We start from the raw sequence: 13,967 nt of genomic DNA on the forward strand, positions 1-13,967 counted from the left end.
AGCAACATGTGTTATACAATGAAGCTTTTGAAAAAAAGCTACGAATGAAAGCCAGTTTGGAACATGTCCATTTAGAGTAGAGTAGTAAGCATATTCTAATTTCACAACATAAGAATTTTTCTGTGCTACATCACAATTTTACTGCTAAATCCATGCAGCTTTTTGCAGCTCCTATTTGTATGTTTTGTGTGAAATTACATTATTTTAAACCATGGTGATTTTAGTGCATTAGTTGCTAATTCGCAGCACAATCCTATAATTTCTTAAGAAAAAAAAATAACCTTTGTCATGTGAGTATGAATTACATGACCCAGTATAATTATCTTATCAGTTAATTATCTCTCATTAATCCTAGGAAGAATTAGACCTCTAAAGTAGAGAAAAGGTGGCAAGATACTCACAGAGATGCCAAAAATGCTTGCATATCTAATTCCTATGATAACTTTTTCATGAGGAAGGAATTTCTTCTAATGTTCCGTGATGATACTAAGTAACGGAGTTGTAAGGAATGGTACAGAGAACAACTACACAAAATGAAGAACCTGAAATTATAAACACCTAGGTCTGTTTAGAAAAAAGGAAAATTTATTTTTTTAAGAAAGATTTATTTTTTTTTTTTTAGTTTTAAATGTGAAATATGTGGCAACAGAGTACTGATGAGGGGAGAAAGGGCAGGATACCATAATGTGAATGATACCTGAGGGTATAAATTGGTATAGATTAGTCCTTCTCCACAGAATTGGATTTTGCTTTTTTCAGGTTCCTGTCTCAGAACAGACTTAAGACGTTGGTGCTTAATTCTAGCTACATGAATGTTTCATGCCCGGCTCAGAGGAGTATGTGCCCCTAGGAAGGTAGATGGGTACTAGTTCATCTTGTCAATAAACTGCGTAAAACCACTGGTAGGCTTTTTATTGACATGCTTTTATTACTGTGGCATCATGAGAGATTTACATTGATTATATTAGCAGTCTGTCTCTGTAAGAGCGACCCTCTGGTGTCTGACCATACCAGTCAGCTCAGATACTGCAAGTTGACAAGGTGCAACAGCTTGGGCAGAAACTGCCATGCAGTCGCTTCTGCAGCTTGCTTTGTGAACCCTGTTTGATAATTTTAAAAGTAATTGCATTGCAGTTCCTGCCCTAGAAAAATATATTTAATGCTGTATTTAGTGTTTGCTTTCTTTGTCTTTTCATGTTTGAATTCTGGGTGAAAGTGGAGTGGGGAAAACTCTCTTCCTTTACTGGGATGCTAATAAACAAGAACAGAGGAGAGACTAAGGGCAAGGTTACCCAGACCTTTTTTGTTTCTATAATAATACTAATTTTTGTTTTCTTGAGGGTCATTCCACTAGCTTCCGAGTTTTTATTTCTTTAAGAAAGGAGAACTGAAATTGCATACAGCGTGCACAGCAGAAACATGGGTTTGGTAGAGTGGCAACAGATAGCTGCATCTATTCAGTTTGAAGTACTACATACTTACAGTAAACGGGGTTGTATAAATTATATAATGATGAATTAAGACAACTTTAGGGTTTGTTGCCTATTTTAACACCGGGGTGGGTGAGGAAGGAATAAATCTGTCTTCTTGTTTGAACTTGGCTTTAAATATTGGAATTGTTGAGGAAGATGGTGGCAAAGGAAGGCTTGTCTTTAATTTGAGTGCTCTGTGAGCCTGAATATCAATTCTGATCAGGGAGCAAAAGTTAATGCAAAGAACAAAGTCTGTTGTCAAATTTTAAAATCCTCAAATTTTAAGAGGAGCCTGACCCTTCTTTTGATTTTTTTTTTTTGTTTTCTTTGCAGAGGAATGGGTAAGGGAATCAACAAATACGACATTTTAAAATTCAGCACATTAGTGAGACTTTTTTTGCTTTAAAGTTGAGTAATACTGCAAAGGGGAACTCTTGTTGAAGACATTAGTATCAGTTATTATGAGAGCAAGTCATTCTCTTCTCATTAATGCTTACGTGTGATAGATTGTTGCTTGGACATGAACGTTATGTTCTGCTCCCTCCACTGCCTAGCAGTGGGTTCCTAAATGAATACTTCAGCAGTAACTATTAAAAATTACTTTTACTTCTGTGAGAAAATCAAGTTTTCAGGAGTTGATAAAAATATTCTTACAAGAATTACTGGGGAATGTTATACTTTCTCACTGTCCGAAAAATTAGCATCTGTGCTATGACAAAAATGGAAGGTCCCAAATAGCAGGTGTGACTATAACCCAATGATGGTATGAGTTTGGCATTCTATTAAAAACGGGCTGTTTGAGAGGAAGCATTTAAAATGGAAACCTAATACTGTTTGCAAAATTCCTGTGGCTTTTGGCAGACCCATCACAGTGCTTTTTCAAACTACCAGGCAATGAAGCAGTTCTTTCTGTTACTGTGTGCTACCTGTGTCTAGAAGTGTTGCTTTTTTCTGGAAACCACAGTAGTCTGTAGACATAGGCATAGTTGCAACTTAAATGTTACGTAAAAGGTTACATTTAGACTGATTGATATGCCTCAAAGGAAGATGTTGGAAGACCTAGTATATAGCAATAGAATACTTACTGAAAACAAATTTCACCTATTTCATTCAGTCAAAGTTCTTCACAAACTGTAAGTTGATGAAACTGGACTTTTCCTTTGTAATTAATGCACAACCGTACCTACATGACCATACAGTCACACTCCATTTTTTTTTTCTCTTTGATTTGTCAATAAGTCCTACCCTTTCCCTAGTTACGCAGTGGTTTTACAGGCTGTTGGATTGCATTCAGTATGTTATTGTCAAGGGCACGTTGGCAAACTGTGACATTATTTTCCTGGGATGGACAGGAAGGCAGAAAGATAAGCCAACCTTGTTGGAAGTGTATGGTAGTTGCAAAGTAAAAAGCCTTGAACTGTATGATCGTAGAGATTACTTTGTCAGGTCATAGTTTTCCCCTTGGAAGTCTGTTCCTGTTATCAGCTTGAAAAGATAAAATGCTAGTTGTTTCTATACATAACCTCTTTTTTAACTGTTCTTACCATTGTTCATAGTAGCTGGAAGTACAAAAATGTAGACCTATAAAAAAATGCTTAATGCTAACTGCACAGATTATCTATATAAACAGCCTATATATAATAATCCATAAGTAAACTTGCACAAGTAAATACGGATAAGCTAACCCTTTCAGACTTCTCTGGTAGAAGGTTTGTTAGAATAAGTAAACTGCATATAGCGAAAGAAGTTCTCTTTTGGCCTTCTGGCTATTTTTTTTCGTAGCACAGGTATGTGTTCCTTTCTTATACAGGTTATTTTGTAATTTTGGAAAAAAGATAAGTAATTCTTGAATAAGACGTGTACAGCTTGTCTGGATGAATGCTGTACTAAATAACAGCAGTAGGAGGGTGTCTAGATGTTGATGAGGTGCTAGAGAAGATCAAAACTTGAGCTATGCTTTGCAAGTGTTACATTGGTGTGAGGGAGGAATGACTGGGATTCTCCAGGTTCAATATCAGCCCCAACAGCAGGCTTCTTCCACCACCATTGCTTCCAGCATCTCCACCTTTTCCACTCTTGTCTTGGCCTTATTCTTACTGCATGTAAGCTGGGTCCGCTTTTGCCTGGGTGCCAACTTGGGGCTGTCAGGACTGTAAGGGCTAGGAAGCTTCCCTGCTGGACTTGTACTGCCCAGGAGGGGCTCTTGCATAGAAAGATCCCCAAAGACTACAATTAATTTGTACCTGTTTAGTTGCTCTGTGGAAGTGGAATAGACAACAGGCCTGCTGGTGTGGGTTATGTGGGCTGAAAAGGCCTGGATATGCTTCTTAGTGCTATTGTGGTAAATCTCACTGAATTGGAAGAAGTGAATTTCATTTAGAAGCTGTAAAATGTGTCTAGCAAAGCTTAGGTACTAATAGCAAAAGACCCATCCCTGACAGTAAGAAGCCCCACCTTCCTTTTCCTGATACATTAGCTCTATGCTTTCAAAGCATCAAGGTGGTTTTTAGTATATTTTTTTTTTTTAATTCTAGTACAAGTGTTCAGCAGTGATGAAATGTTTCCAACTTCTATTGCTGAAACAATGGAATCACTTTGAAAAAAAAATTTAAAAATAAACATCTGTTGTTCAGTTTTTAAAACCTACAAATCTACGTGAAGTCTCTCTTCCTAATACTTTTCATCTGGAAATTGTTATAGTTTCTTGGGGCAAAGATTCATTGAATTTTTAACTTCAAATGCTTTAATTGATTCTCAATTTGCAGAGCGGGTAATGGCCCTGTGATTTAAATAGCCTAAGATGTAATAACAGTATCCTCTTAGAAATAGTAACTGATTTATAATCAGAAAGGTCTTCTCACAGGCTAATGGTAGGTATTGTTTTGAATGTAGCTTGGAATAAAGTATTAAATCAGTTTATGTATATGTATTCATTTTTGAAAAGGGAAATAGTGGGTGTTTTACCATAATTTTTAAACAATTCTGGTTTGAGGAACTCTGAAGTTAGGTTTCAACCTGGAGTCAGTTTTTACAGCTCTAATAAATCCCCCGAAAAAATGGCCTGTTCTAGTGGAACTGACAGCAAGCCCTTAATCAAAACAGTGGAATGGACACAATTATAAAAATTTAATAAATACTTAAAGAACTGTACCAAGTGACAGCTTTTCAAAATATGATGCTTTCTTTAAAACAAAACAAAAAAAAACCCCAAAAAGAAAACGATTGCTGGGCAAATATCCAAATGTTTAAATAAACCCAAATAAACAGCAAATAAAAAGGGCCGTGTCCTATTACTGAACTCTACCCTTCAAAAAAAAAAGTTTCCAAAGTGATTTTTAAGAACCAGCTGTTGACAGAAGGCAGTGCTCCTGCCAGCCTGACAGCTTGTGGTCTGTGCAGTGTGATGGGGGACACTTCAAAAGAGCAGCTGGCCATGGTGGGTTTCTCTGCCTGTTCAGAGGTTCTGTGGCAGTGACCGTGAGCCATTGCCCTCAGGTCTAGGGGAGAAAGAAACTGCTGATAGGGAAATACATTTCCTGGGACTAAACGTTTCTAAAACTTAGTGCTGTTTGCTGTGATGTTTAAGAATAATCTGGGGAAGAGCAACTATGGGCAATGGCTGGTGGGGTGTGAAATGATGATACCAGGCAAAAGGGATGTTCTGGTTTCTGTGTTAAGGTAGAGTGTCACCAAATGCAGCAGACACTTACCTGCCTGATCAAAGGGCAGCAATTGCCAAGTTAATAGTGTTGGGTAGTAATGGATAGGCCCAGATTTTGCAAGTTGGTAGCACAGTTAAGCTTTCTTTTCTTTGTATGGTGTTCCTTAAAGTTCATGCTGGGTGGTTAATGCTGGTTGTTGGACCTGCAGTCTGTGGGGAGAGGTGGTTCAGCGTGATGGGTACCTTCTAGTGACTTGAAGGTTCGCATGGAATTCCTTGTTTTGCTACACACATCCTGCATCATTTTGGGCCTTTTTTCCATATATGCTTCTGAGCCTCTCTGTAAAATTAGGATAGAGTTAGTTCCCTGCCAGGTGTCCTTCCAACAGTCTCTTTAATGTCCAAGTACTAAAACTGAAATGGAAGAGAAAGGGTATGAAAGAATATAAAATCAAATGTGCTAGCCTTTCCCAGCTTCTAGTGCACGCATGCCTGTGCGAGATGCCTTCGTATACAGACCCATTCTTTTTGGACCAGTTTGGTCCTGTTGCAGTTTGCACCCTTGTTTTATCCTGCCTCAGTTTTACCATTGAATTTTGCCAGTGAATGCAGCCCTTGCCACTCAGACTGCATTTGCAGAACATATAGCTGGAGTTCGGGTCAGTTCTGTTACTTTTATGTTGATTCCTCAAAGTTGCACAAGTGCCAGGCTTGAACTGTAAAGGTATTTCTCCTTTGTTTAACTCAGTGCAACTCAAAATAATTAACACTTCCTACATTTTACTTGTTCTGAAGACCTCATACAAAGGTTGTTAGTGTTTTTTAAAAAATCCATGTTATATGCTCATAAGACAAACAACCACAAATCATTTCTTGGCTGCACGAGAAGTGAATTATGATAAAATAGTTTATCACGGCCGATAGCAGAATGCTGATAAATGGGCTGTTTTTTCCTGTGTTTGTCTTTGGGTTTGGGTTTCCATCCCGTCTCCCACCCTGTTCAGAGAGACCATGGACAAGAAACTGTCGTCATTGTAAACAAAACTAGATCTTTTGTGTGACAGGGCATTTCCCCAACCTGTCTCCTGCTTGTTTATACAGGTGTCTATAGAGGAATGCGGGTATTTTAAGTAAAGCCTCAAACCTGATAAACACAGAAGTGAAGGGGTCACATTCTAGAACTGGTGCTCCCCATCAACACTACAGCATTTTAAACCTGCAAATACAGGCCATTATTTTCCCTTTTGTGTGTATTACCAACAGTGGAAGTACAGACTTGTAAGTGTCCTTCAAATGTGTTTGTGCATCTAGCTGTTAGACTTTTCTCCACGGCTCAGCTCTTCCCCCATTTCAAGGCGCTCTCTCCTTTTCGCAGGAAGAATTTCACATACCAGCGTTTACACATGTGTTGTTTTTTTAATCACTTTTTTTTTATCCTAACCATTATCTACATCTGTGTCTTCTATCAGTGTCGCTTCCTGTTTTGTGGATATGGTATTTTATAAGCAAAAATAAGTTTGGGAAGATATGACAGTTAAGGTAGATACCGTCATGACAGCAGAAGTCTGGCGTTCCAATCCTCCCTGATGCACGGATCCCATTTTGCCTTTGCTCTTGGCCATAGGGAGGTCATCAGGGACAGCAGGGTGAGAGCTGGAGACTGTCTAAACAGATGCTTTTCTTCAACAAACATCCTTTTCATCTCCTCTTGAAAACACTTTTTTTGGTAGCAATATCAACATCCCTGCTAAGGATAGGAAGTCATGATTATTTACTCTTGTTAATTTAGCATAGTGAGAGGGGTATGATTTGTTAATACATATTGAAAGCACGATTTGAGGGCGTTTCTAGAATGGCATTTCTATCCAAGATAGGCAGTGTAACTATACCTGTTTTTTGAAGGCTTATGTCTGTTATTTAGAAGAAAATAAGGTGTTGATTTTTTTTTTCCTTGTGTGTGTCTTTTGTTTCCTGCTATTGCTATAAAAATGTTAAGATGTATACTTTATGGGCATTCAGTTCCTGCAAGTACTCCAGACTGAGCAGAGGTGTTGTTCAGGGTTACGTCCAGTTGCATCTATCTGCCTGCTGACAGTGACTGAGGCAAATCTCTTCTTGTTGACTGTTCTTGAGACTTCATCTTAAAGTGCATTTTCAAGGCTTTATTTTTAGCTATTGACTGTTAGTTTTTTTGGGCACCTGAAATTCAGAAAGAAATTGGATGTTAGTTAGATGAATAATATGGACTTAAATCTTAAAACTTGGGCTTAAATCCTGAACACAGCATAGCATTGTTAACTCTGTAGATGGATGAGTGAAATACATTTATATTTGAGGTGTGAAAAATAGTTGTGAAATTTTCAAGTGTATTTACTAGTTGTAAAATATTTATGTATTTTGGTTGGGATTTACGCTTCTAGTGAAGGTCTGATGAGATGGAAAGTTTATCAACAGATGAATAAATAAAAACAATAAATGGTAAGACTAGTAAACAGAAAAAGAGAGAACCTGAAGGAGAAGCTGGAATGAATGGCACTGTCCAAGTCTGAGCAAAGAAGGCAGGTTAGTAGGGCAATATTTTTGAAGAGGTCTTTTCCTCATGGATGCTTTTTGGCTGTGTTTGTTTAGATGTGTGCAAAGCCTAACGCTTTTTTTAAAGTCATTATGACTAAAGGACTTCTAGTGTAACTGCAGAAATGGTGTTTTTTCCTGTCTAGCTGACTTTCCCATTTCCACTTAAAAGTGCATTGTCAAGTGGAATCACATTCATGCAGCCATTCGGGGATCTGAGTGTGAAAGGTTTATATTTAAATTTGTTCAGCCTGGGGAGACTTACTGTGAATAGATGTGTAGTTTTTGTTCTCCCTAGCTGCAGCTGATCTGGAGGCAAGGTATTAAAGAAAGTCACTTTTAGTTTTCATGAGGACGGCTTCAGCTTTGTGCTTAGGCTTTGATTTTTAAAATATTTTTTTGAGGTGTTTTTGATTAATGTTGTTTTGGACAGCCGAAGTCTCTTTGGAAAGCTCGTGCTGTGTGGAATGTGTAGTCTCCCTGCTGAAATGAAAAGTCAGAGGGGGTAACTGAATGCTCCCTGCTGTCAGTGCATTGCCAGCCTGAAGAAAAAACAAACACGCTTACTGAGAACAATGAACATTCCTTGAAACCCTAGGAGACAGATTTTTGCCTTTTTTTTTAAAGACAAAAAAAAGACCCTGTTGAGGTCTTCAGGCCCAGGTGGCAGGGCCCAGGGACTTCTCACCCCTTGTAATTTGGTTGGTGCCTTGCTCAGTGTATAAGGGCCGCAACTGGTCGGCATCTACATTTTGGAGTTTAAAATGGTCCTTCTACAAGATATTTTCCCTCTGTTTTTTGTTCACCTCTATTTCGCCTTCCCCCTACAATTCTAGTGATTCAATTCTGACTTTCTTTAATGTTTTCATGCTGCTTTTCTGACCTACTGGGCTTCAGACCTCCAAACGCAGTTTATTTAGTAGTAACTCACAAATGCATCTGAACACTTGAAAGACTTGCGATTGATTGCCTGTTAGGAGGCTTGAGATTCCTGAGTCCTCAGCTGCTTCTTCTCTTGTTCAGCTCTGCCTGACTTCAGGGTCCCTTGTATGGCAGACGCTCTGTACTTGACATCCCTGAACTGAAATATTTCTGTGCATATATGTGATTTCCACACTGCTGCTCCCTTGTTTTCAAATTTAGTGAAGATTTGCAGCAAAAATTTGGTATTCTGGTAAATTCTTGATGTTCAGAGGCTATGCAAGCAGGTCAGAGGCAGGTCAGAGCTTAAGAACTAGATGTATCAGGATGTAGAAACTTGCTCTGTCTTTAATTATCTGTGTTTTCATTAAGATGAAGTTCTGGAAATTAAATTGTTTCATTAGTATTAATAATGCACATTTTAGAATGGGGTATAAGACTAAGCATTTTATATGGCATTCTTTTTGGCTTAGATTTACAGGTCTGAAGATTTTTAAGAACATTTATCCTAAACTTACATAAAGAGAGCTTTTATGTGCCTGCAATGAGATTGATCTTATACACCCCAGCAATCTAATGTACTTTCATCAAGAGATACTGCTTCATTTTATTAGGTTACTTAATTTATACTTCTGTTGCTGGAGTGTCCTTGAAACCTCTACTGTGAGCTTCAGAATTCATGAAGTTTCCTCGGGATTTATCTTGTCGTTGATTGACTTTGGTGCCTCAGAAGATGGCATTTCTTTGTGAAGCTTTCTGCAGTTGGGGCAATTACAAGGTTTTCTTCTTTGTAGGTGCACTGGCATTTAATAATGTGGGACTCAGAGATACTGTATCAAGGCACAATATAATGAAGACATAAATGAAAGTCTTTGCTTTGAAGACAAGGTGTCAAATCTACAAGATGAGGTGGGATATCGATTGTGTGCAAGTGAGGGAGGAATAAAATTAAATGCATAGATCATGAGTCCAAGCAACTGAGAAGCCAGAGGCTGCATCGACAGCAAAGAAGATGGGAAGAAACTGAGAAAGCCAAGGGCCTGAATTGGAAAATGTTCAACACCTTCAGCTATATTTGAAATCAGTTTAAACTGTTGGTACTTGCTAGTCTGGCTGATTGAGCTTTTGGGATTTGTTTTAAATTTTAAAAATGGGTAACTCCTAATGGGTTTGTTTCCTTCGTTGGGGTGGGAATTGCCAAAAACTGGCTCTTAAATTTATCTTGTGTGTGTTTTGACATGTGTTATGAATAGTTGTGTAAAAATTCAGTGCATGCAAGAGATGCCTGTGGCAGCAAAATAAACTTCCAGTGAATGTCCCTTAGTATTGCTGTATTCTTTGGCAGCGTGACATGCTGTTTTTCTTCCTTGGATCTCAGACCATCATCTCTTCTTCTAGCCAGAGCTGTTAGTTAGTGGTATGGATTGTAAATTCTCAGATATTTTCCTAAATGTTATGTGCCTGATGAAAATAACGTTATTTTCTAGAGCAGCTTGTTATGCCATATACTTGGGTTTCATAGGGTGCCATGTTTTTGGAGTTGACTCTGCAGTTAACATTATTGACTATATGGTTAATATTATTGGCTACCTTCTCTAGAGAACTAGATTTTAAGATGCCTGCCCAAAGCTCTATTTGCAAGTATGATTACCTGTCCTATATTGAACGGAGCTCAAGATCACAGATGCTTTTGACTCTCAAATTTCCATTGAGCTTTCTGGTTTTCTCAGGTTTCTCCCCTTACATTTCTTTCCTGTTCTGATTGTCTCTGTATCATTAATCTCTTCATAGCATTTTAAAATGTATTTTTAAAAATTATTTTAACCACTTAATTACTGTATTGTACAAAGCCAATACTGAAAGCTCATTAACTTATTTTAAAGGTGTCACTATGCAACCTGAATAATTCTACCATTTGATATGCTTTTTCTTCAGATTGAAGATGGGAGCAAAGCTGCAGCTGTGGACAAGTTACTGGCTGGGGATGAAATTGTTGGCATCAATGATGTGGGCCTCTCTGGTTTCCGACAAGAAGCAATCTGTCTGGTGAAAGGTTCACACAAGACACTGAAGCTTGTAGTAAAAAGGTAAGCTTGTGTCATTCAGCTGGAAAATCGAATGTGTTCCAGGCTATAAGCTACTGGGCAACTAAATTTGCCAAGACTTGGCAAGATAATGACTTCTGTTGAGTGTTATTAATGTGCATTTTATGCTGTGTTACCTCCTTCTTGAACAGAGACTCTATGGATGAAGATGTGGGGACAAGTAGCCTATTTATCAGAGCAAAAAATGAGGCAATATATTAAATACTGTTGTGATGTGATGAGTCAGGACTCTGTTTCTGTCCTCCTGAAGTGCAGGGCCCAAAGCAGGCTGTCCAGCCAGCCCTGCTTCCCTGCCTTTGGTGTGCGGATACGGGGAATGCTTTTTAGTGTGTTTGCGGTGCAGACCGGTTAGGCTATGAAGAGCGGGTTACATGGGAAGCTTTTGGAAAAGAGTTTTCCCACTTTTTGAGAATATTTGAGGTCTCAAGCATTTCTTCTGTGGTTTCAGTGAAGAGTACTTTTAGTTAGTTATTAGTGAAGGGGAAAAACTGAAACAGTTTATCAAAACAGAACATGGTATGGAAACTTCTTGTTTTGTCATTCTGACTTATGTCTTTCAAGTTCATGCTTTTTTCCTAACTTGAATTAAAAATAAGTTTCATAAAATAATTTTGGCAAAAGTGAAAAGATCTTAAAGTAGGTTAAATCTTGTAACTTCTGAAAAAAATTCAAGCCAGGAAATTTGAACAACAAAATCTTTCTCATTAATTTCCTATTCTGATTAATCAAAACTTTCTAATTAATTACTTCTATCAAATTATACCAACCAGTCTTTCATGTGAGAATTTTGGATGTCTTTGCTAAAATCAAAAAAGAATTTTGTCACAACACTAAAAATGCTGAGAATTGGGGTTCGACAGGTATGATGATCCATTCTGTAAGTCAGCCTCATAGAGTGGTTGTATTTAACTGAGGACTGTCCTTTGTGAAATAGCACTGATAGATAAGAGAGGTACAAAAGCATGTCTTTTCACCTTTCACCTTTGATTGAAAAAGGTGGTTTTGACAGAAGGAATTACGGGAACCTGAATCTCTTTCACAAGTGATCGTTTATATCCTCACCAGTAGATACTTCCAGAAGCTCTCCCAAAATTTTTGTAGCACTAAAGCTAATAAATGCAAAATAAAATGCTTTTACAACTATTAGAAGTCATGTTGATGTTTAGCAGTTCCAACTGGCACTGGCTATTCCAGTAAAAGCACTTTTGTCAGCTGTTTCTGTCACAGAAAGGGAGAACTTCAGGGTTGAGAAGTTTTATAGACATTGAAGAATCCGCCAAGACAGCAAGTCTTAATTACTACAAAAAGCTTCAGACCAAGTGGAAAGATTCCCTCTTTCTTGGTGCTTTTCAGTTTTATGACAGTAGCTTGCTCAGAATCTGTGAATTCTGATCTATCTTTGGAAATGGCAGAAAGTTTGATGCTGAAATACCCTCATAAGAGACACAGCTGTGCCATTTTTGTCATTCACAAGTACTTCACTCCACACATGTGATCTTGGAGAACTTTCACACAGCTAATCAAGCACTGGTTTGCTGCTGGGAATCTGTGGCTATTCTCTGCAGGCAAAAGAGCCCCATTGCTATGCATGCCTGTGTGCAGTTTGGTGCAAAGCTGATCGATTTTTTTCATCAGTCCTTTCTCATCCCTCCTCATTTTCCTTCCCTAGCATATGTGGAATGGGCAAAAGCAACCTAGCTGTTCTAGCCAAGAGGCTGAAATAGTGGCTGTTGTTAGGGAAAACATTTTTGTCTTAAATTCGTGAAGATTTCCATAGCTCCCAAAGGAGGCAAGAGCCTTTTGGGTCATTGACAAGCCTGCATAATATTAGATAAAATTTCATAAAACTTAATGAGTGAAATTAGCTAGGGTTTTTGTCTCTGTTTTTTCAACTTTTCTCTTTCTCTTGGAAAGTTGCCTTAGGACATCAGTCTTTTGACGGTCAGAAACCTTTTAACACCCAGTCTCATTTCATTCTTGGCCAACTTGTTCTCATGCACTGCTGTCTGTGTGCTGAAATAGCTTTTCTTTTCCTGTTGGAAGTTCAAATGATGCAGGTTTTTATAAAAGCCTTGTTGCATGCTTTCTTCCAGAAGTTATGAACAACAGTATTGTTTTGTTCTGTTTGCCCTAAATCTTACGCTGAATTTTTATGAGTGCTTTAAAAAGTCCTGTCTTTAAGTAAACCAGTTGTTTAGTCTTTGTATGAGCACTCCTGCAGGTCTGGACTGAACTGGATCAGGGAACTGATCTGACTGCAAAATTACTTGGGGAGGTATATTTTCAGCTGGATAGGACCATCATTTTCAGAGGCAGTCTGCACTTTAATTAATTACAGCAATCTTGAAATGGCTGCCTTAGCATTTTTAGACTATTTCAGTCTTCTTTAGATCCACCCTTACTGTTCTCTGGGGAGACTGGGGATAGTCCCACAATTCCCTTTCACTGAGTTACATATAAGATGAAGTACTGATCTGCAAGTCATCTTAGCATCTTTTTGTCTGCTTGCCCTGTGTCCTTTGTCTAGCACTGTGATGCTTCTCTGTAGCATTGATTTAACATTTTATTCCCTGTGGGTGTCAGTGATAATCTGAAGCACAAAATAGACAAATGGTTTGAAGTTTGACAACCCAGTCCTGAAGGTTAAAGGAATCTTGTTTGTCCTTGCTATCCATGAGACTCAGTTTGTAAAGCCAAGATCTAGATTTTGTGTTGAAAACTTTTTTCCCTAGGGTTGTTTGTGCTATCTATTTCTAGACTGATCCAGACATGAAAAGCGAACTTTTTAAACATTTTTGTGATATGGAAAAATTCCTTTCTGACAAAATTCTTCTGGAAAGTAGAGAACTTCCTTCCTATTAATGTCAGTAGAATTAATCCAGAAAAATCAGGTTTTATTTGTTACTGCTGAGAAGCGTGTCCATGTGAAATTTCCTCCATACAAGTCACTCCTGCGTGCAGTAATGCCGCATCCTGATCTTATACTGATCTAACTATTTCTGTTACCTGGGAAGCAGTAGGGCATGCTGTTTTTGGTTTAGAAGTCTAATGTACCTACAGCCAAGACCAAGTGAAAAAGTTTTGCCGTAGTTAGTAACATGTTTCATTCACAATAATTAACTTGTGACTGTGGCAAAAGTTTCTCGAGGGGCTGGTGGTGGTCAGCAGTGGTAGCTGGCTTCCACAAAATTATTTTTACCCACTATCTTTAAAGAATCTGATGCTTGATTTAGATAG

General features: G+C 38.2%; 1 protein-coding gene across 2 annotated transcripts in view; it reads left to right on the forward strand.

Annotated features, from left to right (window-relative positions):
• SHROOM2 (shroom family member 2) overlaps nt 1-13,967 on the forward strand; it is a 125,982-nt gene that overhangs the window by 40,918 nt on the left and 71,097 nt on the right. For both annotated transcript variants that reach the window (XM_059823601.1, XM_059823608.1), the window contains exon 2: nt 10,561-10,712. In XM_059823601.1, the coding sequence (XP_059679584.1) occupies nt 10,561-10,712 (152 nt within the window). The remainder of the gene's footprint in view (nt 1-10,560; nt 10,713-13,967) is intronic.

Source organism: Gavia stellata, chromosome 1 (genome assembly GCF_030936135.1).
Source record: "Gavia stellata isolate bGavSte3 chromosome 1, bGavSte3.hap2, whole genome shotgun sequence".
NCBI lineage: Eukaryota > Metazoa > Chordata > Aves > Gaviiformes > Gaviidae > Gavia > Gavia stellata.